This window comes from Notamacropus eugenii, chromosome 3, assembly GCF_028372415.1.
Source record: "Notamacropus eugenii isolate mMacEug1 chromosome 3, mMacEug1.pri_v2, whole genome shotgun sequence".
Classification (NCBI taxonomy): domain Eukaryota; kingdom Metazoa; phylum Chordata; class Mammalia; order Diprotodontia; family Macropodidae; genus Notamacropus; species Notamacropus eugenii.
Window position 1 is genome coordinate 60,794,100 of NC_092874.1, and position 25,265 is coordinate 60,819,364.

The window sequence follows — 25,265 nt, forward strand, 5'->3', positions numbered from 1 at the left end:
ACTGACTGTATACTTACACTTAAATCTAGGCTTCTTAGAACTTTTCTTCATGTTGCCCTTTGGGGCACCTGCCATTTTGATTCTTTTAAACTTAGTAATTGCATAAACCAGTATTTATTAAGCTCCTGTTATGTGCTATTATCTGGGGACACAATGGCAGAAATCAAACAAGTATCCTAAAGGAATTTACTTGGTATCAGGAAATGAAACGTGTATGTGTAAGTCCATATAAAGGGGCAACTAGGTGGCCCGGTGGATAGTGTCATGACTGGAGTCAGGAAGACTCATCTTCCAGACTTCCAATCTTGCCTCAGACACTCACTAGCTATGTGACTCTAGGAAAGTCACTTCACCCAGTTTGCTTCAATTTTCTCATCTGTAAAGTGAGCTGAAGAAGGCAAAGGCAAACCCCTTCAGGATCTTTGCCAAGAAAGCCTCCAAATGGGGTCACAAAGAGTCAAACACAAATGACTGAACAACAAAAGCCTGAAGGACAGCGATTGGGTGGAATAGTCAGTAGTCAATTAACATTTAGTAAGCACTATGGAACAGAGCAGAATAGTTGCAGAACTGGAAAAAAATGACTGCAAAACAAGAAAAATGCATTTAAAACCTACAGAGGTTTGGTTTTGTTTCTAAGGGGAGAATCAAAGTCATTCCCATCTGAGGGAGCAGGAAAGTAAATAATTGTCCAGTCAGCAGCCACTTATTAAGCACACACTTGGTAGCCAAGACACAATGCTAAGTACTAGGGATAAAAAGAAAGACAAAACAAACAAAAAATAAACAAGACAAAAGAAAAACAGTTCCTGCCCCGAATCTGAGGGAGACTAAATGCAAACCATTTTGTACTTACAACAAATATAAAATTTAAATTGCAGGTAATGGAAGGAAAGGTAGAGTTTGTGCTTTAGAGAAAACAAGGGGTTTGAAAATGGTAGAAATATCTAGTTATATATTTAGCTATGTATGTATTTACGTATGATCCTTTTCCATAAATCTCTAAAATCATTTCCTTTTAGAAACTTCTCATACTTTGAATAGGGTAGAAACGTAAATTTCATTTAGGAAAAAATTCATAGTAACTATAAGGCCTGAAAATAAATTTTAAGTAGTTGTGCCATTATTAAATTCTGACCATACAAATACTTAAAAATAGAAACAGTTGAGGGGCAGAGCCAAGATGACAGAGAAATAGCAAGGACTTTCTAGAGTGCTCCTTCCAAGCCCAGCCAAAACCTGTAAAAAATGGCTCTAAACAAATTCTGGAGCTGCAGAACCCATAGAATAACTGAGGGAAGCAAATCTCCAGCCCAAGACATCCTGGAAGGTTTCTGGGAAGTGTCTATAGCACTGCTGGGAGCAGAGCTCACTCTAGTGTGGTCTGTGAGTGCACAGAGGGGACATGAGCAGGCTTTGGGGAGACTGAATCTCTCACACCTGTGGTGGTTTCCAGTCTTCAGGAACCCAAAACGCTGAGAATAAATTATAAGGTCAGTGGGAAAAGCATGTGGGGCCAGTGCAGGAGAATGGAGTGGCAGGCCCCAGCCCCAGGGTGGCAGAGGGGGGAGGAGGCAGAGGAACACATAGCAGCCACAGCAGCAGCAGGGGCAGTTACTGTTTCTGGAGCTCTAGGCCAACAGATTGTGGGGGGATCAAGCGGCTGACAGTACACCCTCCACCTTCCCTGGAAACAAAGAACTACCTTGACAAAGAGCTCAGAAGTCAAGTAAATGGCTGCGGAAATGAGCAAAAAAACAGAAAAAAAGAATCAGACTATAGAATCTTACTTTGGTGACAGGGAAGACCAAAGCATGCAAGCAGAAGAAAACAAAGTCAAACCTCCTCCATTCAAAACCTCCAAGAAAAATATGAATTGGTTTCAGTCCATGGAAGAGCTCAAAAAGGATTCTGAAAATCAAGTAAGAGAAGTAGAGCAAGAAATGGGAAGAGAAATGAGAGTGATGCAAGAAAATCATGAAAAATGAGTCAACTGCTTGCTAAAGGAGACCCCAAAAAAATGCTGAAGAAAATAACACTATAAAAAATGGACTAACCTAAATGGCAAAAGAGATCAAAGAAGCCAATGAAGGCTTTAAAAAGCAGAATTAGCCAAATGGAAAAGGAGGTTCAAAAGCTCACTGAAGAAAATAGTTCATTAAAAATTAGAATGTAGTGAATGGAAGCTAATGACTTTGTGAGAAACCAAGAAATTACAAAACAATACCAAAAATACCAAAAAAGAATGAAAAAATAGAAGAAACTGTAAAATATCTCATTGGAAAAACAACTGATCTGGAAAATAGATCCAGGAGAGACAATTTAAAAATTATGGGACTACTTGAAAGACATGAACAAAAAAAGAGCCTAGACATCATCTTTCATGAATTTATCAAGGAAAACTGCCCTGATATTCTAGAACCAAGGGTAAAATAAATATTGAAAGAATCCACCTATCACCTCCTGAAAGAGATCCAAAAAGAAAAACTCCTGGGAATATTGTAGCCAAATTCCAGAGTTCCCAGTTCAAGGAGAAAATATTGCAAGCAGCTGGAAAGAAACAATTTGAGCACTGTGGAAATATAATCAGGATAACATGAGATCTAGCAGCTTCTCCATTAGGGGATCAAAGAGCTTGTAATATGATGTTCCAGAATTCAAAGGACCTAGGATTAAAACCAAGAATCACCTACCCAGCAAAACTGAATATAACACTTTTGGGGGAAAAATTGTCATTCAATGAAATAGAGGACTTTCAAGGATTTTTGATGAAAAGACCAGAGCCTAATAGAAAATTTGGCTTTCAAACACAAGAATAAAGAGAAGCATGAAAAGGTAAACAGGAAAGAGAAATCCTAAGAGACTTACTAATGTTGAACTGTTTATGTTCCTACATGGAAAGATAATATTTATAACTCTTGAGACTTTTCTCAGTATTTGGGTAGTTGGAGGGATTATATACATATAGAACAAGGGCACAGGGTGAGTTGAATAGGAAGGTATGATATCTAAAAAGTAAAATTAAGGGATGAGAGAAATATATTGGGAGGAGAAAGGGAGAAATGGAATGGGGCAAATTATCTCTCATAAAAGAGGCAAGAAAAAGCTTTTACAATGGAGGGGAAAAATGGGAGGTGAGAGGAAAAAAGTGAAGCTTACTCTCATCACATTTGGCTTAAGGAAAGAATAACATGCACGCTCAATTTGGTATGAAACTCTGTTTACACTACAGGAACGTAGGGGAGAAGAGGTCAAGTGGGGTGAGGGAAGATGATAGAAAGGAAGGCAAATGGGAGGAAGGGGTAATTAGAATTAAATACTTTTGGGGAGGTACATAGTCAAAAGAGAGAATAGAATAAATGGGGGACAGAACAGGATGGAGGGAAATATAATCTTTCACAACATGACATTTATGGAAGTCTTTTGCATAACTGCACGTGTATAACCTATATTGAATTTCTTGCCTTTTCAGTGGAGATGGGTGGGGAGGGAGGAAGGGAGAGAAGATGGAACTCAAAGTTTTAAAAATAAGAAATACAGGTAATGGGGTATAGAAATCTATCTTGCCCTACCAGAAAATAGAGGAGATGAGGATAAGGGAAGGGAGGGCAGACTGGGGGAAGGAGTGATCAGAATGCACAATGTCTTGGGGTGGGGGATGGGAGAGATGGGGAGAAAATTTGGAACTCAAAATCTTGTGGAAATGAATGTTGAAAACTAAAAATAAATAAATTTTAAAAAGAAATAAGAGAAAAAACAGATACAACTAAGTAGAATATTTTCAAGGTGATGTCCTATCATGTATGTAGCAAAGTGTTTTTTTGTTGTATATTTGTTTCAGTAAATCTTCTTTTACAATGTCATAAAATTATAACTTCTGATAGAAAAAAAATATTTATAGTAGATGAGTCATGTCAAATTTACAGCAGCCCTAGTTATCTGAGATGATGAAATTTAATGGTGTGATAATAAGTCACAACTGAAAGTTTTCTTCAATCTCCAATGTCTGACATTAGTATTACTTGTGAATTAAAAGATCCCTATTATAGAAGTTTGTCCTAAAGAATGTTAAGATTTTACATGTTGTCAATCCCCTTGTCCTATTCATGGCACATAGTAAATTAAAAAATATTCAATGAATGAAAAGTGAGGAGGAAGACATTTATTCGAAATAGAAGGGATAATCTCATGGTGTTCTCATTCACAGATGTATAACGTTTAGGAGAGAATATGTGCATTCACAAGGCAGTCTTTGGTGGCAAGGAGAAGCTGGGGATTATTGAAAGCTCAGCACAACTACTACAACAACTCATTCTTCTGCTACCATCTGACTCTGATCTCAGCTCATTTTCTATTTCCAGTGTCTGTCCAAAAGTGATACACAGATGTACTGACTCAATCATCCCATCTAACTGTGTGCCACACAGTAAGGCAATATGAATTTTCCATTTAGTTTTTTTCTTTTGAGGACTGCAAATTGTGTCTCTCCTATGTAGCCATGGATCTTATTAAGGAGGCCCTGTAGAATCCTGGGACTTTAAACAGTAAATGCTATGCCATCTCTATATAGTCACATCTGAGAACTTCTTTTCTATAGGAATCTTCTCCTCTACTTGGAATTTGCATAGGCAGTACTCCATGACAGTGACAAGCCCATTTAATATTGGTAGAGAAACATTAAACAAAATTATTATTAAAGTTGTATTTATCAGAGTCCTGCATGATCTTTTAATGTACATGGGAAACACCCACCCAGGGAAGAAATCTTCAGGGTTCAGTTTTATTCTATTGAACGAAATGTTTTTGGGTTCTTTTAAAAAAAATCAGCAAAAATGAACAGCGAATCTTCTCTATTTAATTTACTGCTATTCAGTTTTGTTTCTATAAAGAAAAGTCTGCTATAAAGGAATATGAAATGTCAGGTATTTTCTCATATTTTCATGAAGGATATACTCATTACATGCAAAGATCTTGTAGAAATGAGAAAGTTGGTCTGCAGGTGGGTAGCGAGAAATGCTACTTTCATCTTTTTTTTTTTTAGCATTGATAGAACTTACATTTTTTATTTTTAGTTTTAAAACCCAAGCCTCCTTTAGATATCTGAAAAATAATTCTTTAAGTGGTTTTCAGGTATACTTTTTCTCAATATGGATTTAAGCAGGTCCAGACACTTTTTTTTTTCACTGTCATTTCTCAAATGTGTAAAACTGGTAGTTCTATGATCCCCGGTTATGAAAATAAGTCATTACAAATGTACAAGAAGATCTAGTCCATTTCACTACCAATTGTTGTTTTTCCTGTCCTTCCATTTAATTTTCAGTGACTTTGGATAAGGGATAATCTGACTTAATTTACTCTCCTGTCAAACTATCTTTAAGCTTGTTTTTCTCCAACTATTTTTTCTTATTTTTGAAAAAAAATGATGCTACTTATAATTTGCCATACTCATTTTTAAAATGAATGCTAAAGGTACAAATAAAGAGTTTGGTATGACTTTACATGTCTTCTATACCTCTACTTAAATCATTGATAAAAAAATGTTAAATATCACAGACTCACGCATAGGTCCCTGGAGTGTTTTACTAGACACCTTCAGAAAAGTTGACGTTGAACCATTAAGTTGAACTCATCTTTAAAACTAACAATCCACCCACCTGAATCTCTCCTTCACTGTACTGCTATCTCCAGTCACTATCCTTAGTTGCTAGGATGCTTTCTATATCCCTACATTTTTTTCTCATAAGAATACTTGGTCAAATGTTTTGTTAAAACCTAGGCAGGTAATATATACAGTGTTTCCCTGATCTACTAGTATTATGAACCTGTCAATAAAGGGAATGAGGTAAGGCATAATCTGTTCTTCATAGAGCCAATTTCCTTTTCTAAACAGATGATCACTTACCATGCCTTTAATGATTCAGTCTAGAATTTTGACAAGAATTTAATTCAAGTTTAATGGCCTTTGTTTTGCAAACTCCATTATCTTCGCTTATGCAAAAATTAGGACATTTGCCTGGTTTTCTCTAATCCTGCTATATACTTCTCTTATGATCTTTGATCTTTCAAAGATCATTGCCAATTACTCATCCATTCAATCTGCCAGTCCATTCAGCGCCCGAAGAAGTGATGCATATGAAACTAGTAACTTAAACTAATTAAAACTCTCGAAGTGTTTCCTTATAATCGCCATACTCATCAAAGCCATTTTTTTTCTCTCCTCTCCAGTCTGTAGTCTGCCCACCCCCTTAAAAAAAATTTCCTTGGAACAAAAGGAATACCAGAAGCATAAAAAAAAAAAAAAAAGAGTTGAATAATTCTGCCTTTTTCCATATATTATTCTCTCCAACCCAGTAAATATCATCTCTTGTTTAATTACAAAGACTACATCATTTTAGTATCTTAATTGTCTTCCTCATCTACCTCAGATCATTCTCCATTTTAACACTTGATTTTCCTTGGACTCTATTAGCATTGGTCAGCTAGAACCCAATATCTTTTGTCCAGCATTCTCCCATCTTCTAACTTCCTTTAGTTAGAAAATGCTTGATATCATTCTTTTAGTCAGGAGACAGGCAAACTTGGAGTTGTCCTTGACTTTTCACTTTCCATCATCCCACATATCTAATTTGCTGCTAAATCTTATCACAATGTGTATTTCTGCCAGATGAGCTCTAGTGGCCACCACCCTACATTAAGATCCCATCATTTCTCACCTATACTACTACAATAGTCTCCTCATTGTTCTCCCTCTTTCAAGGTTCTCCCCTGTCTGATCCACTTTCACTTAGGTGCCACAGGGCTTTAGAAATATTGCTCCCTTCAATACATTCCAACCATTCTCTATTATATCTTTGATTAAATCCAAGCTTTCTTGTCTGACTTTTAAAACCCTTTACCACCTGGCTCCAATCTATCTCCCTAACCCATTGGCTTCCTTTTTCTCATTCCAGCCAAACTATCCTTGCTGTTCAGCATATGTGTCTCTGCATTTTCCACTTCTATGCCATTTCCCAGGCTATCTTTCATGTCCTGGCTTCTTTCCTTTCTTCTCTCTCCCTTTTGCAATCCTGTTTCTTTCAAAGTTTAACCCTTTTGGGATACATGTAGTCTTTCCTGATTCTCTGAGGCACTACTGTCTTTCCCCAAAGTACCTTGTATTTATTCTACAGTTGTGCATGTGTGTCTATATGTGTGTGTGTATAATGTGTGTATGTATGTGTATATGTATACATATATATGTACATAGGTATATATACCTATATGTATATACAAACATGTATGTATGTGTTTATACTTGCTATACATGTTGAAGAAAGTCAGTTTCATTTTCCTCTTTATTCCTAGTAGCTAGCATAGTAACTCAGAGTAAGTATTTAATAAATGCTTATTGATTTAATAGAAAAAGTATAGGTATGATTGTATTCTTCCCTGTAAGCATAAATACCTACTGTATACTAGGCTCCCTCCAAGTCTACTTACAATTTAGTTAGTCTGCTAAGCAAAGTGTATGCTAAGTACTGATGCTACAATGATAAGCATATAATAGTCTAAGTACTCAAAGAATCCTATAGTCTATCAAGGGAGATGATGTTCACTTATTAGATACATACAAGACCTATACAGGTTAGATTGGAGTTATATGGCCTAATATAAATCTAATCCAGAATTTTCAATACACTAATGAAGAGAAGGGGAGAATATGTGTGAGTTCTGAATGACTGGCCTAAACTTGAATAGAGGGTAGAGTGAGTTGAATTCAGTGGAATGAAATTGTCAACACCCAATTCTTTAGGCACATTATTAAAGTACCGCTGCAGAAAGAGTGGAAAACTTAATCTACTCATCCTTCTTTTCATAAATCATGTCTGTAAATTGACCTTTGCTATTATTCCTAGAGGAAAGAAAGTTAGGAATGTAAGAGGAAAAATATAATCCACTTGAAATGGTTAATAATATCTTCTTAATGTTGCTGATTTAATGTTAGTAATCTACACCTGATGAAGATATTAACTAAATGAATTCCAATTGGGGCTTTTTGCAAAGATCATTCCTATTAGGGTTATAAAATGACAGGCAAATGAAGCATAATATTAAATACATTTACCATATGTTTGTATGCAGTATTTGCATTTATTTGTACATTTGACACATGAATGCAAAACAAACAAACAAAATTCAGTCATTGAGATTGTAATGAATTTTCTTTCCCCAAGAATCCAGTGCCTGTATTGGTTTACACTGACTTCAGAAAATTTTGTGCTTTTTACCTCAACAGTTTACATATTACAGGACATCCAGGGAGCTTCCCAGGGAGCTGTGCATTCCATTGACAACAGAATCCTACCCAGTGGAAACCTCTGTTATGTGAAACCTCTCATTGTATAGTTGCTACTGGCAGACAGTTACTTTGCCAGACAACTTACTGAATCATTTTAATTTTCAAATTAACAATCATTGCAACATATGGTTTTGCTTAGCAGACTGACTAAATTATAAACAGTAAGCATTTGGCTCATAGTTTTCAGTATGTGCATGTGTGTTTGTGTGTGTTTGTGTGTGTATGTGTGTGTGTGTGTGTGTGTGTGTGTGTGTTTCTTCCTGATCTTAATTGCTTCTTGAAATTGAAAAATACGTCATGACTAAATGCAATTTAAGGAGATGATTGGTTGGAAGAAGAAAATGTCAAGCCTGTTCTTTTTCCAGGAAGTTATCCTGCCACTAATTTTGAACAAGAAATGGCTTAAAAATCCATGAAATGCTTCCCTTTCTCATAAGTGAGACAGTTTCCCCATCTATAATCCATTCAACAGTAAACCTCAGGAACAAAATGAGGAAGTTGTTTGCTAAATTGTAGTAGGGAGAAGAAGAAAATCACTTTCGTAGATCTATCCAGTTTCTGTTTCAGGGTTCATAGAGTAAGAAGTATAAGAAATAAACTGAAGTCTGTATTATTGTGGCTTTATGATGTAGGCACTCCATTTGAATCTCAGCATTTAATGTCATGCCAATAGAATCTGCCAGCTCTCTCTTTTTTCCTCCTGGGTCAGAACCTTAAGTGAAAGATGATTCAGTGCGGATTTTTATTTAGCAACTTCAACATTAAAATTTCACAGAATGGTTCACAGCCAATTACAGTCTCTACATGCTCACACTTTACACCATGACACTTGCTATAAAAGTGAAGCAACTGTTTGCAATAAACAGAGGGTGATGTTTTATAAGCTCATTATTCTCTCAAAGTAGTGAGGAGGGTTTTATTAAATCCAGAATTCCAATTGTAGGTGCTTTGGTGGAACAGATGGAAAGGAAGTTTCCCTGTGAGTTGTCTTGATTGTTTGGTCAATTGCCAAGCCTTAACAGTAGCCATTGGAATCTGAAATCAAGATGAAATTCAAAAGGTGGTGTTGTTGGTCCCTTTTGCCATAGGTTAACAACAATCACAAACATTTTAGTGTAGGGATGCACACTGGTGCCAGGTTCAAGGTTTTCAAGTGTGAAGTCTCAGGCATGATGCCAATATCTGAGGTGGGGTTCATCGTACAGTCACCAGTGACCTAGTTCCCTTTTTTGTTATCAGATGGGAGTAAGCTAAATAAACAGATATAAATTTCATCATCTGACATAATACATTTAAAGCACTTTGCAAACCTTGATGTCTTGTATAAATGCTAGCTATTATGATATTGGAATAGATAGTTGTTTGTGGTTTACTACATTTATGTACTGTCATGTCCTGCAGATTAGCCGGAACAATAAAGAATATAAGTAACCTTACTGTTCACGTGAAAAAAAATGAAAGAGTTCTATATGTGTAACTCAGCAAAGTATAGCTAATAATTTGTCAAAGTGAGAGTAGAAGCTGTTACAACTGAATGAAAAATGGACAGAATCTGAAGGAGGGAATATCGATTTCTCTTTGTCAATAAATCTTATCAGCTTTAACAAGGCACTACTTGGCAATTCATCTGTTGGGTGAAATTTTTTTTTGTTCACTTCCTGGTTCTCAGCAGTGTTATGTGCTTGCATTCCCCAGATAAGTAAATTCTAAATAAAAATCACGTTAATTTATTCCTTTTCTGGAAGTCGGCAATCAGTATTAAGTGACTTGCACAAAGTCATGCAGCATCTGAGTGTCTGGGTTTGGATTTGAACTCTGGTCCTCCTTACTCCAGGACTGATGTTCTATCCACTAACTGCCTAGCTGCCCTATGCTAATATATTTCTCAAAGGGACTGTTTAACTTTAGTGTTTGTACCTTTAGCACCTAATACAGTGCCTGGCACATAGGAAGAATTTAATAAAAGTTTCTATATGGATTTAGGGATTTCTCCTGCACCTGGCCATGGGTACAACTCAAAGCGGGCATCTCTTGATTGATTTATAGGGTTGAACACATGCCAATAAAGATTCTTGACCTTTTCGATGTCAGAGACACCGGCTGGTGAAGCCTGTGGATGTTGTCTCAGAATAAGTCTTTTAAATGCACAGCATAAAAAGTATAGAATTACAAAGAAATGAATTGCATAGACTGTCAACATATTCTAACAATAAGCTCATAGAACCCTTGTTAAGAAAACCAGACTTAATGTGTCTAAAATCAACGGATAATTATAGGTAGGTCCAGAATTTGCCTGTGAATGTACGAATAGCCTGTATTTCAAACACACAGCAAAACATCTTATATTGAACTCCAGTTTTGGAACCAAAATAAATGAACACTTTTGCCTCAGTTCTCTGGCTGTTTCCTTTTGAAGTGTTCTTGGATGATCGCCTCTTTTTGAAATGTATGTTTTTCTTAGATAAGAGCCAGATTATTATTGTCTAGAATAATTACAGAGTTGAAAAACCACTAACAGGTCATCTCCTCCAACTTCTTATTTTTCCAGAGAAGGAACCTGGGTCTTAGAAAAGTTAAGCAACTTCCCCAAAGCCACAAAGGAAGTTAGTGGAAAAATGAATATTAGAACCCAGGTTTTAACACTTCAAATCCAGTATTTTTCCTACTGCATAATGCAAATGATCATGAATAAAAGCCCAAAAAGACTGGAATAAATTACCCAAGCATCTTGATGCATGAGTGTCTAATAAGTTTTTGAATTCTGCATAATTGGAAAAAATAATAATTTCCCATTCAAATTAGCTGAAATCATGTAGACTTAGAAAAGTATTAGTATTTCAGCAAAAATTTGTATGCACATATGTAGATAAAAGTGGTAAATATTTGAATGGGAAATTAATGTCTCTAAGGGTCTTTGAAGTTTAAGAAATTTTCTTTAAGTGGGTCTGACTCATTAGATTAAATAGGGCTCACCTACCACACTTAAAGTTTCCTCCCTTACTCCCTTTTAAAAATTGAAATATAAGTCCATCTAGGATAAAGGGCTCCATGGCTCAATAAATCTTTTACTTCACAGCCATTAGAAGTTCACCTGATGTTTTGATAGGTGAGGCTTTCTTTTCTTTTTTTATAAGCAAGGATGAAAAGTAAAATAAACTTAATGCCTTGTGAACATGGCATAAACTCGTCTTGGGATTTTGTACTTTTTATTACCTTGAACTCTTGGAACTTAAAAAGGAAAACAACAATCATGGGTAAGACATAGTTTAAAGCTTATTTCAACCCAGCAGTAAACAAAGGAGCAAAACCAGCACAAAGGACATGATTATATTTCATCGAATCTCTCCTGCCTTTGGAAAGATTTCCAGACCCCTCCCACTAAGGAAGGATTAAGTAGTTCAGGAAATTGTATGTCTGGAAAATTCTTCCCTGGTGAAAGGACACAGCAATAAATGATGACTATACTCCAAAAAGTAGGTCACAGACAGTAGTGAGTTCTGTCTTACCAAATTTATACAGAAAGCAATTTGAGGAGTTCATTTTGCTCTTGCCGTTTATTTTAAGCATTACCAGTGATGATCAAATATCTGGACTCAGTGATGGCCATGCTTCTGCAAAGCAGGGATGTTCTAAGTTCATTTTGTGTTTCTTACCACGTCATTTGGAAGCATGAAGTCTTTCCACTGGAAAAAAATAATTTCTTCAAACCAATCTCTGGGTGAAGCTTCATACTTTTTACATAAAGTAAAAATTTATTTAGCAGCAAACTAGAAATTCACATTAGGCTAGCTAACTACCTGTAGTTCAGCAAATTCTATTTTAAACTGACCATTCTATAAATGGGATATCTAGCTGCCAGTAACATTTATTTTTATGTGAAATTAAAAATGCATGCTATTACCAGGAAGGAGGATTCATGACCCAGAGATACTAAAGATAGTTATTTTTCATAATGTCATTTTTGAAGGTTTGATTCTGGTCTTTGAGCATTTGAGGTGTGACTCTGGAAATATAGGCCTCTAGGGAGATATAATAAAAGCAATGATGCATCTGCCATGGGGGAACTTTGAGAGCAATCATACATATGAAATAGTAAATATAAAAAACCTAAAGTAAGCCACAAAGACTCTTCTTTCTAAAGATCCTGTCAGTACATGAGCAGCAGCAGCCCAGAAATAGAGTGAGCTGCCTGGCCGAGTCCAGCAGCAGAGTGAGAGGCTTTGCCCTCTTAAGGAACCAGGTACCCAGCAACCAATCAACTTGCTTGGGCAAGCCCAGTAAATAGATCAACCCAACTCAAGGAGATAACCATGAACTCTGAGGAGCAAGGCCAATTGAGTCATCTGTCCAACAGAGACATTATGTCTAACCTAGCATCAGAGTGGCCCAGCCATCACCAACCTTCATACTCGGCTCCAAATTTCTCTTTGTACATATAATAGTTTCACTACCACCATACTTGAGTTTGCACCAACTCTTTTCCCTTCCCCATGTATTTGTGTGAGAATGTGCCCCAAGTCTGTAGGAGAAAAGATCCTTTGTGACTACTGCTCTTGCTAGGTCATTGGAGTAAATGGCTTTTCTAAAAGCAAAAAAAAAAAAAAAAATATGCTGTCAAAAGACAAGAATCAAATACATACAAATTACTCTTATCATGGATTCGAAAAACATTACCCCAATGTCTCTCTGTCTGTCTCTCTCTCTCTCATTTCTTAATCATTAGGAAAATAAATCAAGAAATTAAAAGAAGAATAGGTGCTGCCACAAATGGAAAAGGGACCAAAGAAATGGATAAAACACAATCCACTTCTGAAATAATTTATTATAAAATATCCTACTTGGAATTTGTGATGTGCAGACTTGAAAATCATGGATTAAAGGTCATGATTTTCTTTAGAAGAGCAAAATAACTTAAGAGATGTAAAGTTACATATATTTTAAATACCATACAGATGCAAAAATCTATTTTCATTAAAGAAAATCATCAAATTGGAGGAAACCTCTGAAATCATCTGATTTTATCCTTTCTTAAGGTATCAATTCTTGTATATAAGATCCCTGAAATATAGTTATCAAGCCTCTACTTAAATATGACCAGTTATAAGGAACTGATCAACTAACAAGGCAGCTCAATCTGTTGTATAAAAGTGTTAATCATCGGTAGTAATAGTCATGGTAGAAGAGGTGAATTAATTATTATGAAACCTGAAAAGTGTACTTTGCTCTCAGATAATTAACTTCCACTCACATTACACTGAGGCAATATGGACTAGTGTAGTGATGAGAAACCTGCAGCCATGAGGCCACATGTGGCATTCTAGGTCCTTGGGCACAGCCTTTTGACTGAGTCCAAGTTTTACAGACCAAATCCTTTTATTAAGAGGATTTGTTCTGTGAAGTTTGGATTCAGTCAAAGGGCCACACTTGAGGACTGAGAGGGCCACATTTGGCCTCAAAGCCTCAGTTTCCCTACCCCTGGACTAGAGTATAGAAAGTCATTCTCAAATTCAAGAAACCTAGGTTGAAGTCTGGCATCTTGAAGTCTAGAAATTATTGACAAGTTACTGATCTATATCAATGAAGGAAATTTCTATATGTCTTCAACATGGGTGAAATCACAAGTCTAGACCAAAAGAAGAAAAAATAAGGAAATTAACCTCAGTTAAAGGTATATTATGTATATGTACATATCTATTTAAATTGCAGTTATAATATGTTCATAGATATATGCATTATAAATAATGTATACATACATATATACATACTTATAGTTTAGGTTTACCTTAGGAAGATAAAATTTACCGGCATTGCTGAGTTGATGGCAGCCTAAAGGATGATAGTCAAAAGCCAATTTCAAATTAAAAATTTGTCTCAGGTAATCTACAAAGTGAATAATTGATTGTTGGCTGGAGTTGTAATAGAAGAGACACTACAAATGGTTTCATAGGCAAGTTATTCTGTATTAAGCTTGCTTTCAGTCAGAATAGGGAACCATCAAAAACTTTTTAAACAGAACATATGTTTAGAAGTTACATTTTTAAAATAAGTTTTTATTAATGTTTCCTATTTCTTAAAGGCCATAGTACTCCATGTATCTGAGCCATCCTATATGAAGAATAGTATTTTTAGAGAGAAAAAAAAGGAAAAATAATCGTCAATGCAACTGATGAATAAATTGAAAACAATCTGGAAATGTGCCTACTGTGTAACACCTGTGGACTTTCCACCTCTTTGAAGGACAATATTTGGATATGTTATCATAGCTCTTCTTCTGAGTCTCATGTGATCTTTATAATTTTGTTACATTGGCTGTGGAGTATATATTTTTTTTAGATTGTTTACTTCACTTTTTTTAGTTCATGTAGATCTTTCCATGGTTCTTGGTATTCATCACATGCACCATTTCTTACAGCAGTGAAATTCTATTACATTCAGCTACCATAATTCGTTCAGCCATTCCCCAATTATTTTCCATTTTTAATACAGAAGGTGCTGTAAATGATTTGAAATATATAAGCACTTTATTCTTATCAGTGGCTTCCTTGGGATGTATATTCAAAAATGGAGTCTCTGGTTCAAAGCATATGGAAAAATTACTTACCTTCTTTGTATAATTCTAAATTCCTTTCCAGGTTCTGCTCAAATTCCAAAGGGCCTTCTGTCTCAGATGTTTGAGTCATGCACCTTTGTTTTACAGTATTTATATGTAAAGGTTTGAACTCATTTACTCGACCTAGAGACCATATTTCCTTCTATTGTTAATGTTTTCCCTGACATGCTCCTGAAAGGCTGTGGCCAAGCTGGCTGTTGAGGTCAAGTAAATTTCCATACCCTGAAGCCAGGGTATCTACAGCATTGTAAATAGGGAGGGTGCAATGGGGTTCACAGCTGGGTTTTGTAAGCATGTATTGTATCCTTGGATCTGCTAGTATGGCCTCACTGCCAGTGTTGTGGTAAGTAGGGAATGGGATGTTGATTTAGCTCAGGGTCATTGAGGTTCAGTTCCTAATTTGGGGGATTTTTTTTACTTTCTTTTGGATTCTGGGTGTCCTAGACTGCGGAAATGGTTGAAGGTGCCTTATCTTTATTGTAAAATTTCTATTTTGGCTTGGCTTAAGATGTTTGGAGGTAGGAAAAACAGAAAATAAGAAAATCTTATTTACAGCTTTATCTTAGGGGCAATGACGTTTAAGTAATTTGAGGAAAGTACTAATTGGACCCAAGCTATGTTCTTTCAACATTTTAACTGTGCCTCATGAATTGTCTGTATTTAAGTAACAAAGCTGTAGCTATACAATTCATAATATCCTTAAATGAGTAGATACAATGAGTGTAATTGGAAATTAATATTTACAGGTGTATATCATATTAATCGCTTAGCTTACTCAGGGTAGCACAAGCATAATAATGAAAAAATAGTCTGCATGACCAATATTTATAACAAGAATGTAACAGACAACTGGTTTTAGCACTGTATAAGCGTCCAATCAAGTAAATTTCTTAGGAAAATCACGCTACCAACTCTAAAAACAATTCTTTATTGCCTACTTAGATTGGTTTATTGTAAATGTATGTATATCTACTTATTTTTATTGAATCGGACTCAATATTTGCCCTATAATTCAGTGTAGTAGCTCCAGAATAACGTACTCAAACAACTCTCCCCGCCCAGCCACTTATTTCTAGTTCTTCGATACAGTTCATTTTCCAGAGATGACTCTTCTTACAAGATGTGATGCCTACATATCTACATACGTATTTTTACCCTGTTTCTATTTTGTTTTCTTATAGGTTTTATATATACGGGAGAAATTGTACACCGAATGCTAACAGCCACACAGTACATAGCTCCTTTAATGGCAAATTTTGACCCTAGTGTGTCCAGAAATTCGACCATCAGATATTTTGATAATGGTATGTATCTTCTTACTTTTATCCCTTATGTGGACCATTGGAATAACAAAAATTGTCCCAAATATTGGGTTAATCTGAAAATATTCTTATTGTTTCTATAATAATGATTCTATAGAAGAGAAGTACACAGTATGTTCAGCATTTGCCTTTCTTACACAGGGTGAAAATATCATACTGAAGAACATAACTTTGTATTTTTGCTTACCAACAGTAACACTTATTTGAGTGCTCTGTGGAGGCTGAGTTCCATTGTCTTCTCTGTGGGGAATTATAGGGAACATGCTCTTCTAATGGAGCTTAGAGTGAACTCTGCAATGTATAAGACATAAAATTCTATGGCAAATAAAAATGTACTAATGTTTCAATGTCTGTAATTAGCTTTAATAGGAAATCAAAGGTAAATAAAGTTATTTTGAGCTATCTCACCATCAGTTCAAGTTGGTGTGGAAAGTCTCTGTTAACTATAGAAAACTTTCATATGAAACATACACATACACACACATATCCATATCTATATATGTATATATTTATGTATGTATGTGTGCATGTATATATACTTCTACCTTACATTCATATGTACACACATATTTGTACACGTAAATGTATATATTTATATATGCATACATACACATGTGTATGTATATGTATGTATGGGGTATCTATCTGTCTCTAGCTATCTATCTATCTGTCTATCTATCTGTCTTCCTAGCTATCTATATCCCATATAGAACTGTATGCACATGCTTGCATATGCACCCATAGGGATAGGAACACTCCACTTGGTAGACAATCCCCCCCAAAACAAAACAAAATTCCTTCATATAATTGCCGTGTATGATTTTATGAACGCTCTATCACACTGCTGTTCTAACTAGAACCTTATTGTCTATAATCCTGAGAGGCTACATGGTCAATGCTAGATAACTCACTGAAGAGCTAGCTGTTTTCAAGTTCCTCTTCTGCCATTTGCTGACTGTGTGATTTAAGGTAAATCCTTTAACTTAAGTGACTTGCCAAGGTCACACAACTGATAAATATCGGAACTATGTGCACTCAGTTCCTCTTGTCCCATGTCCCTAACTCTCCTTATTATGCCGTCTACCTGACTAATAATCTGTAGCATATTCAGTAAAGGTTAATCCAACTTCTCCTTGAAAATATCTACTTGGGTAGATGTCCAGCTGATACCCAATCCTGACTCTGGCGTTAGCTATTCCAATGATCTACTTTCTACTCCATTTTAATCTTAAAGTGGCATCATGATGCAATCATGATGATTATGATAATACATCCTGTCTTTGCTACTTAATATCTGTATGGCATTCATCAAGTCACTTAACCTTTATGGATCTGTTTCTTCCTTAGTAAAATGAGTGAGCTGAATTAGAAGACCTTTCCAGCTTTCCACCTCAGATCTTACGAGTCACTAGTCCATTGGTCCTTTTAACTTCTGCTATTTCTGCTCCACTAATCCACAAACCTGGTTTTTCTTGCAGAATCCATATGCCAGTTCACTCTCTACCTTTTTTGTTCTCATCCTCAAGCTACTGGAGAAAGCTGGAAATCTGTGTTGCTTAAGTATAAGACATTTTCAAGTTTTTCTCAACTAGCTCCTCCTGGCTATATTGTAGTCATTTACTCACTACGTATTAGTCTCATTTTTACTCCCGACATAGACTATTCTGATTCTTCTCTCCCTCATTCTATACTATACTCAATCTCAATAGATGAGATCACTTTCTACTTTTTTTTAGAAAATGAGACCATTCAAAATGAACTCCCTTGTCTAGTGAACTTTTTATCTCAAAACTTTTGTTTCCTCCCATTTTTTCCAATTTTTAAGGAAAAGTTAGTTCACCTTCCTGCCGAAGCCAACCCTTCTTTTGCCTGGGTATTTCATAACATTCCCTTCTTGTCTTTTCTACAACCTTGCTTTGTAGATCAGCCCACTGCTTTCTTGCTCTTTCTGCTTCTCTTTCTCTAGTGGCCCCTTCCTTTTCTCCTTATAAAAATTTTCTGGTCTTTCCCACCCTACAAAATATAAGTATTCATATGCTTCCATGTATATTCACACACAAACACACGCATGCATGCACGCACGCACTCACATTTACTCCTTCCTTTGGTCGTGAAAGCCATTCTAACTCATGTCATTTTCTCATGTCATTCCTTTCCTTCACTATGAAATATTTAGTAGAAGTAGGTTTTATTCACTGCTCACACTATCTTATTACTCATTTCCTCATTTCCAATCCCTTCCATTTTGCCTTTTCTGGTTAGATATGTACTAGAATTGCTATTTCCAAGGTCCTTGGTGATGTCATTGCTAAGTTCAGTTTTTTCTTAGTCTTTACCATCTATGAAGTTCCAATAGCATTGGGGTTTGCTTTCTGCTTTTTGCTTTTTGCTGTTATCTACATCTTTAGCTTCTAAAACATTAATGTCTCCAGATTGTCAGTCTGATCACTTCTTCTTATGTCCCTTAGTAATTTTTCTCCTTTTTCTCTCTACATAAGAATATACCAAGTCATTGTCCTGTGTTCTCCCTTTCCTTGGAAGAATTTTCCCCTTTTCAGTGCTTCACAGATCACTTCTATGCAGATGGATCCCAATCCTCTACTTCTAACACTAACTTCTCCCCAACATCTAGTCTTATATTTTCAACTGTTGATTGTTCAAAATCTCCCTCTGGACAGCTTTCATATTACAAATTCAACATGATTAAATAAGTAGTTAACATATTAAAATAAGTATTCCTAGGAAAATTAGAACTATTCTTGAATTTCTTATTTGTGTTAATCATACCAAAATTCTCCCAGTCATTCAAGCCTGATAGCTAGAAGGTTGTTTCTGTATTTTTCATTTCTTTCTTTTCCAATCTCATTTTCACAATGCTAAGTTACAATTAGTATGTGTATTTTATAATCATGTTTATCAAGTTCTACATACATGATGGTTTCTGAACCACATGACTTTTCTTATTACTCTCCTTTTTTAACACTCGTGATTGATGCTCTTTGTCCTGGAGAAAAAATGTAAATATTTTAGTATTCAAGACTCTACAATTTTACCCCAAACCTACCTTTCCAGGTTAATTTTATGTTATTCTTATGCACACACCCCATATCTATGAAAACTAGAATACTATCTATTCACCTATCTCATCTTACTCTCCCCTACATAAATTCATCTCTCAGTGTTGTCCTTCATGCCTGAAATAAACTTTTTCTATCAAAATTCCTCCTTTATTTTAAAGTTAATTTTTTGTTTTACCATCTCTGACTCCTTGGCCACGCCTTCTAAGCCAGATGTGATTCTTCCTTTCCCAATCATTCACTCCTTTGTATTTTATTTCTCATATTCAGGTATATCCTAAAATGTATTATCCTTATTTTTTGTTCATTTCACATCCTGATTAAGAAGGTTGATGGCTGAAGGGTAAAAATTTTATTTTTTTAATTAAAAAAAATATTTTGTGTCTAGCCCAGTGCCCACTGGTTGCCTAATACACCTTCAATGCATTTAATTTAATTGAATATTCAACAAATATAAAAGGACCTTACAGGCATCAACCAACAAACTAATAACAATTTTTTGCTACTTAAAGTAGGAAGAAATGATAGAGTTGGAGTAGAAATGAAATGTACCTCTAGGGATGGTGAAGTCAGAAATAGGGAACTGAAATAATTCTTAGGACAGGTGAGGTTTTTATCTCTGATTTCAATAGAAAGAAGTGATATTTGACAAAAATGGTATAAGAAGTAAATAATTATAGTTCCTAAGTGGTACTAACAAACACAGTTTTGATTTCTCAATTATCTTAGAATAACAGGACTCTATCAAAAAGAGAGCACATTTCTATGAATATATGGAAAACCATGCTGATGGGAGACTAATGTGATCAAGAGAACCTTAGTTTTAAATTAGAATGGGGCAGGACATTCTTACTTAAAACTCCAAAATTACGTAGAGAAGAGGACAGATAGGAAAGTCAAAGAACCACCATGGCAGAGAAGAAATATGTTGAGATTCCTATAAAAAATGTGAACAAATCAGAATTGACTCCTGTGGCTTTGTAACAAGCTAAAGGATTTGAGATACAAAGTTAAATTTAAATTTTAGCGTGAGGCCCTCAGTAGGATTTCCTAGTTGATGCCCTGAAAAAGATGCAATTTACAAATGCCATAATGAAAATGGAAAAGTATATTCTCTCCAAAAGAAATCCTATATTTCTCTTGCATCTCTCTCTCTCTCTCTCTCTCTCTCTCTCTCTCTCTCTCTCTCTCTCTCTCTCTGGCTCTATATATGTATACATATATATATGTGTATTTATGTGTGTATATGTATGTATAAATAGATATACACACAAATGTATGTATATATGTATGTGTATTTATATATGTATGTATATGTGCACACGTGTGTACATACACATATATGTATAAACATAGTCTAACCTCTGTTTTAAAGTTTCTAAGCTTCATGATAAAACCCTCACAGAGAACTTTAATATGAAGTTACAAAGATAGAGAAATAGATGTTACATTGTTCGGTGATAAACTGCGACCCGTTCAGGTGCAGAAAGGCTATAACTTGTGGTTTCCTAATATGATTTTCAATAGTGTTACTCAAGCAAAATATAACAACATTTGGAGGCTTCAGCTTATACTCGTAATGATTACTAGGACTTTCATATACAACATAACAAAGCTATAATGTTGACTTCAAGGGAACTATATGATTTAATTTGTATCAAATTAATTTAATATGTTGCTAAATTTTTTGAAAGCAGTGGAAAGACTTGAAAGAGCGCAAGACCAATGTATAGTGCCACTAATTTCATCTCTCAGCTGGGACAGCTCCAAGTTACTTAACCATAAGTATTTTTAATATGAAGAAAAAATTTCAAGGAACTAATTCCTTGAGACAAAAACAACACTACCTATGAGATCATCAGTTCATATGCAAGTATGTGTCAGGATGATGAATAGGTGACCCTCACCTATTCACCCTATGTCTTAGTCCTTGAATAAATGACTTGTGTGTGTAGGGAAAGAAAGAGAGAGAGAGAGAGAGAGAGAGAGAGAGAGAGAGAGAGAGAGAGAGAGAGAGAGAGAGAGAGAGAGAGAGAGAGAGAGATGACAGAGAGAGAGAGGGAAAGAAAGAGAGAAAGAAAGAGAGGGAAAGAAAGAGAGAGAGAAAGAGAGAAAGGAAGGAAGGAAGGAAGGAAGGAAGGAAGGAAGGAAGGAAGGAAGGAAGGAAGGAAGGAAGGAAGGAAGGAAGGAAGGAAGGAAGAAAGGAAGAAAGAAAGAAAACATGGTAGAGAACATTTGATTTATTTAGCAGCTGAGTCTGAGAAAATTTTGAGTAAGGTGATCTGTATTTGACAAAGCTGTGGAAATGTTTGTAAAACTAGGGAGAAGGACAAGAACAGAAAGATGGCATTAGAACACAGAACACAGCACAACTGCCCTGGGAAAGAAACACGTGTGTGAATGTATGTATGCATTATATCAAAGTAATTATATCAAAATGAAGCAGCAATGTATTTTTTAAATTATGTGAAACTCCTCATCTTTTTTTTTTTGCTTGAAAATTACCATCTTATTCCAAACTTTTAGTGACTGAATTTGAACTTGCAAGAGCTCGTAGTATGCAACTATTAAGTCCAATCTTACTTATAAAGTTGTTTGGAGGAAACTTAGTGCCAAATAGTATTGCACAGATATTTTGACTTCTCCATATAAAATTGATTTATCTATACGGCTTTTATTATTGTGCTAGCCAGTGGCACAAAACACCATAGACTTTTATGTGTTTAGGTTTCATTCTGCAATCTTTATGATCTCTTGGTGCCATATTACTTACATAAGGAATATTATGAGGTCTCTTCCTTCATTGATTATCTTGAAACTGCATTCCCTTCTTTTTGTCGCTCAAGCACTTAGAACAAACTAGGTACTTAATAATCCTTTATTGCTAGGTTAATGACAGCTGTTCTGAAAGGACAGAGAAATGAAGCAGAACATCTAGAAAACAAAACAAAAACAAAAACAAAACAATTAGAAGTCATCTTGTATTGCCCATAGCTCTCCCTTCTATAATTCACATCGCTGGCAATTTTAATGCTTTTGAAGTTAGATAATTCATTTGTTAGTTTGAAAAAATTCAAGTATCCGCTATGTGTAGTGCATGTACTATGCTTGAAACTGGAGAAGATGGAAGGATAATAATTTAAATGTGTGCCTCACATTAAGACGAGGCTACCGCTCCTCAATTAACACACATTAATCTTGAATTTTACCCAAGTATAAATTTCCCACATGGTGGTAAATGCTTATAATCACAGCTTTAGAGGAGACTGAGGCTGATGAAGCTTGGGATTTCAGAGTTGTAGTAGGTTAAGGTAATTGGGTGTCCACACAGTTCTGCACTGATACAACAAGCTCTTTGGGGTCAGTGGGACTAGGTTTTCTAAGAAGGGGTGACCTGACCCTGGTCAGAAATGGAGCAGGTCAAAACTCTAAGCCAATCAATAACGGAATTAGACCCATGGGTTTAACCTGGATGAAAAAGGGAAACTCAATCTTAAAATAGACAAAAAATAAAAAGTGAGGATTTTTTTTAATGTAATGACCCTGTGTGGTAAGTAATATAAATATTATTTGCATTTTACAGATGAGCAAACTATGCTTTCAAGAAGTTGGATAAATGGCAAAAGTTTACATAGCAGCTGGGTAATAGTACTCAAACTAAGATTTTTTTTTTTACCACAATTCCAATGCCTCATTTCTTTATACCACTAGTAGAATGAAATTAAAAGAATTGTCTTTTAATTAAAAGGGAGTAGAGGATAGGGATATTTTAAAATTTAAATGAAGGTCAATTAACATGGAATCCCATTAAGTAATCCCTCTCATGATATTAACATGGAGAATTTTAGACTAATTTCATATTTCATGAGCTTGTGCATCTATAATGTTTATGACTTACTTATAATTGTGCATCATATTTATATACTCCCAGGGTCCATAGTTATGTTGCTATGGGTGCTCTATCCATATATTCAGAGAATGACCCCTTGGCACTTTAATAGACAATATTAATGCATTTCTGCAGTCAGCTATTTAATTAGCTTCTAGAACTGAATGTCTGCAAACTCCTTAAGTTGATTCCTTCATGATAGATAATAAAAGCATGCTAAAAGCTTTTTTTTCAATTTCATAGTGCCCATTTTTACAGACCTTTAACTTCTCAGACATAGTGGCACGTACATATCATAAAGAGCCATTGTAGTAGGGCATGAGTGCAGGTTCTTGCAGGGAATTAGTGTATTGTATTGCTGCTAAGGGGATATAAAAATACCTTCTGTAGAAATAGTGTATATGGAGTGCATTTGCTCACCTACCTCTTGAAATTTCACAGTGCATTCAATGAAACAGTAAATTCAATAAAATGTCTAATATATATTTATATGTAAGGATTAAAAATTGATTCACCTTTTATAGATGAGTATGAGGAAGAGGGGAAAGGGCTAGGGGATATCTCAGGACTTTATTGATCCCTAGCTGACCCATCGTACCAGAAAGTGTTCCATTAAACTTTGATTTGCTCTATCTTCAGATCCTGCCATAATTGTTAGGACAAGTAAATAAAAATTGTCTGTATCTGTGTTTGTGCCAAGTTGAAAATGAAAACTCTTCAAATCAACTTAGGTTGACTACTTAGGCATGATTTAATGGAAATGTGGGAGAATGTTCATACTTGAATGGCATGTAGATCCATATTTAACTGTGTGCTAATTAGCACTTTTGTCATTGACAGGTAAAAATATGCAGGACAAGATCAATTTGAAGGATAAAAAAAATACAGAATAACAGTTATACAATGAAAGAGTCTAAATTTAAATATTTTGAAAGGCTAAAATATTAAGAGAAATGTAATATTATGAAATTTAATAGACAATAAATGTGTACTTATATGAAAAATAAAGGGGTGGTTCTATCTTAGTAAAATAAAAAACCCAACACACCATGTATAAATAACAAAAACCAAAAATCACAAGATTATATTAGCAAATCATGTTAAAAAACATTTTGCCAAAATACATTAATTTTTGTAAAATACAAAAATGATAAAACAAAAATATAAATGGATCTTGCCTTAATATGATAAAGAATATTTATTTAAAATCTAGAGCAGTTATATCTGTTTTGGAGAAATGCTAGAGGCTTTTCCAATGAGATCAGGGGTAAAGTAAGTGTGTCCATTATTGCCATGATTTTTTTTCTTTACAATTTTGAACTTAGCCATAGAAATGAAAAGGAAAAAAATTTAAAGGAACAAACAAAGTCAGAGTGGAAATAAAAGTATTGCTTTTAGTAGATGATAAGATGGCTATTTAAAGAACATTAAAAGATTCATTTTAATAATTTAAATAATTAATAACCAATAATTTATTAGCTTCTATTGTTAATAAAGTAGGATATAAAACAGACCAACAAAGATTATCAGATTTCTGTATATTATAAAGAGCAGTAAGAAGAGAAGAAGAAATTCTGCTAAAGAAAGCTATGGAATGTGTAAAATATTTCAGAGTCCGCCTGCAAATATACCCAGAGCAACTCAATGAATTTAACTGAAAAAAATCTTTATAGAAGTAATACCTATTAATTCTTCAACATTAGGCCATTTTCATAAAATGACAAGATAAATTATATTTATTTATTTATACCAAATTGCCAAAGGCTTAATTATGTGTTTACCTGTATGTATATTGTGTATACATATATGCATACTTAGATAAGCAAATAGTGATTGAGGGTAAATAAAAGGTCAAAATTTACAAGAAAATAATTTGTTTCAAAAGTTGGTAGGGAAGGAGGCCTTGTAGTAGCAGGTTTAAAACTATTCTTTGACATAATAATCCTAAAAAAAAATCATTTCGTGCTACTTAAGCATATGAATTATTAAACAATATGAATTCATTAAACAATGAAGCAAATAAGGAAAA

The 25,265-nt window shown here is 34.9% G+C and overlaps 1 protein-coding gene across 2 annotated transcripts in view; it reads left to right on the plus strand.

The window, feature by feature from the left end:
* The window catches only part of PLXDC2 (plexin domain containing 2), a 488,066-nt gene that overhangs the window by 321,587 nt on the left and 141,214 nt on the right, over positions 1 to 25,265 (plus strand). For both annotated transcript variants that reach the window (XM_072651664.1, XM_072651665.1), the window contains exon 5: positions 16,130 to 16,252. In XM_072651664.1, the coding sequence (XP_072507765.1) occupies positions 16,130 to 16,252 (123 nt within the window). The remainder of the gene's footprint in view (positions 1 to 16,129; positions 16,253 to 25,265) is intronic.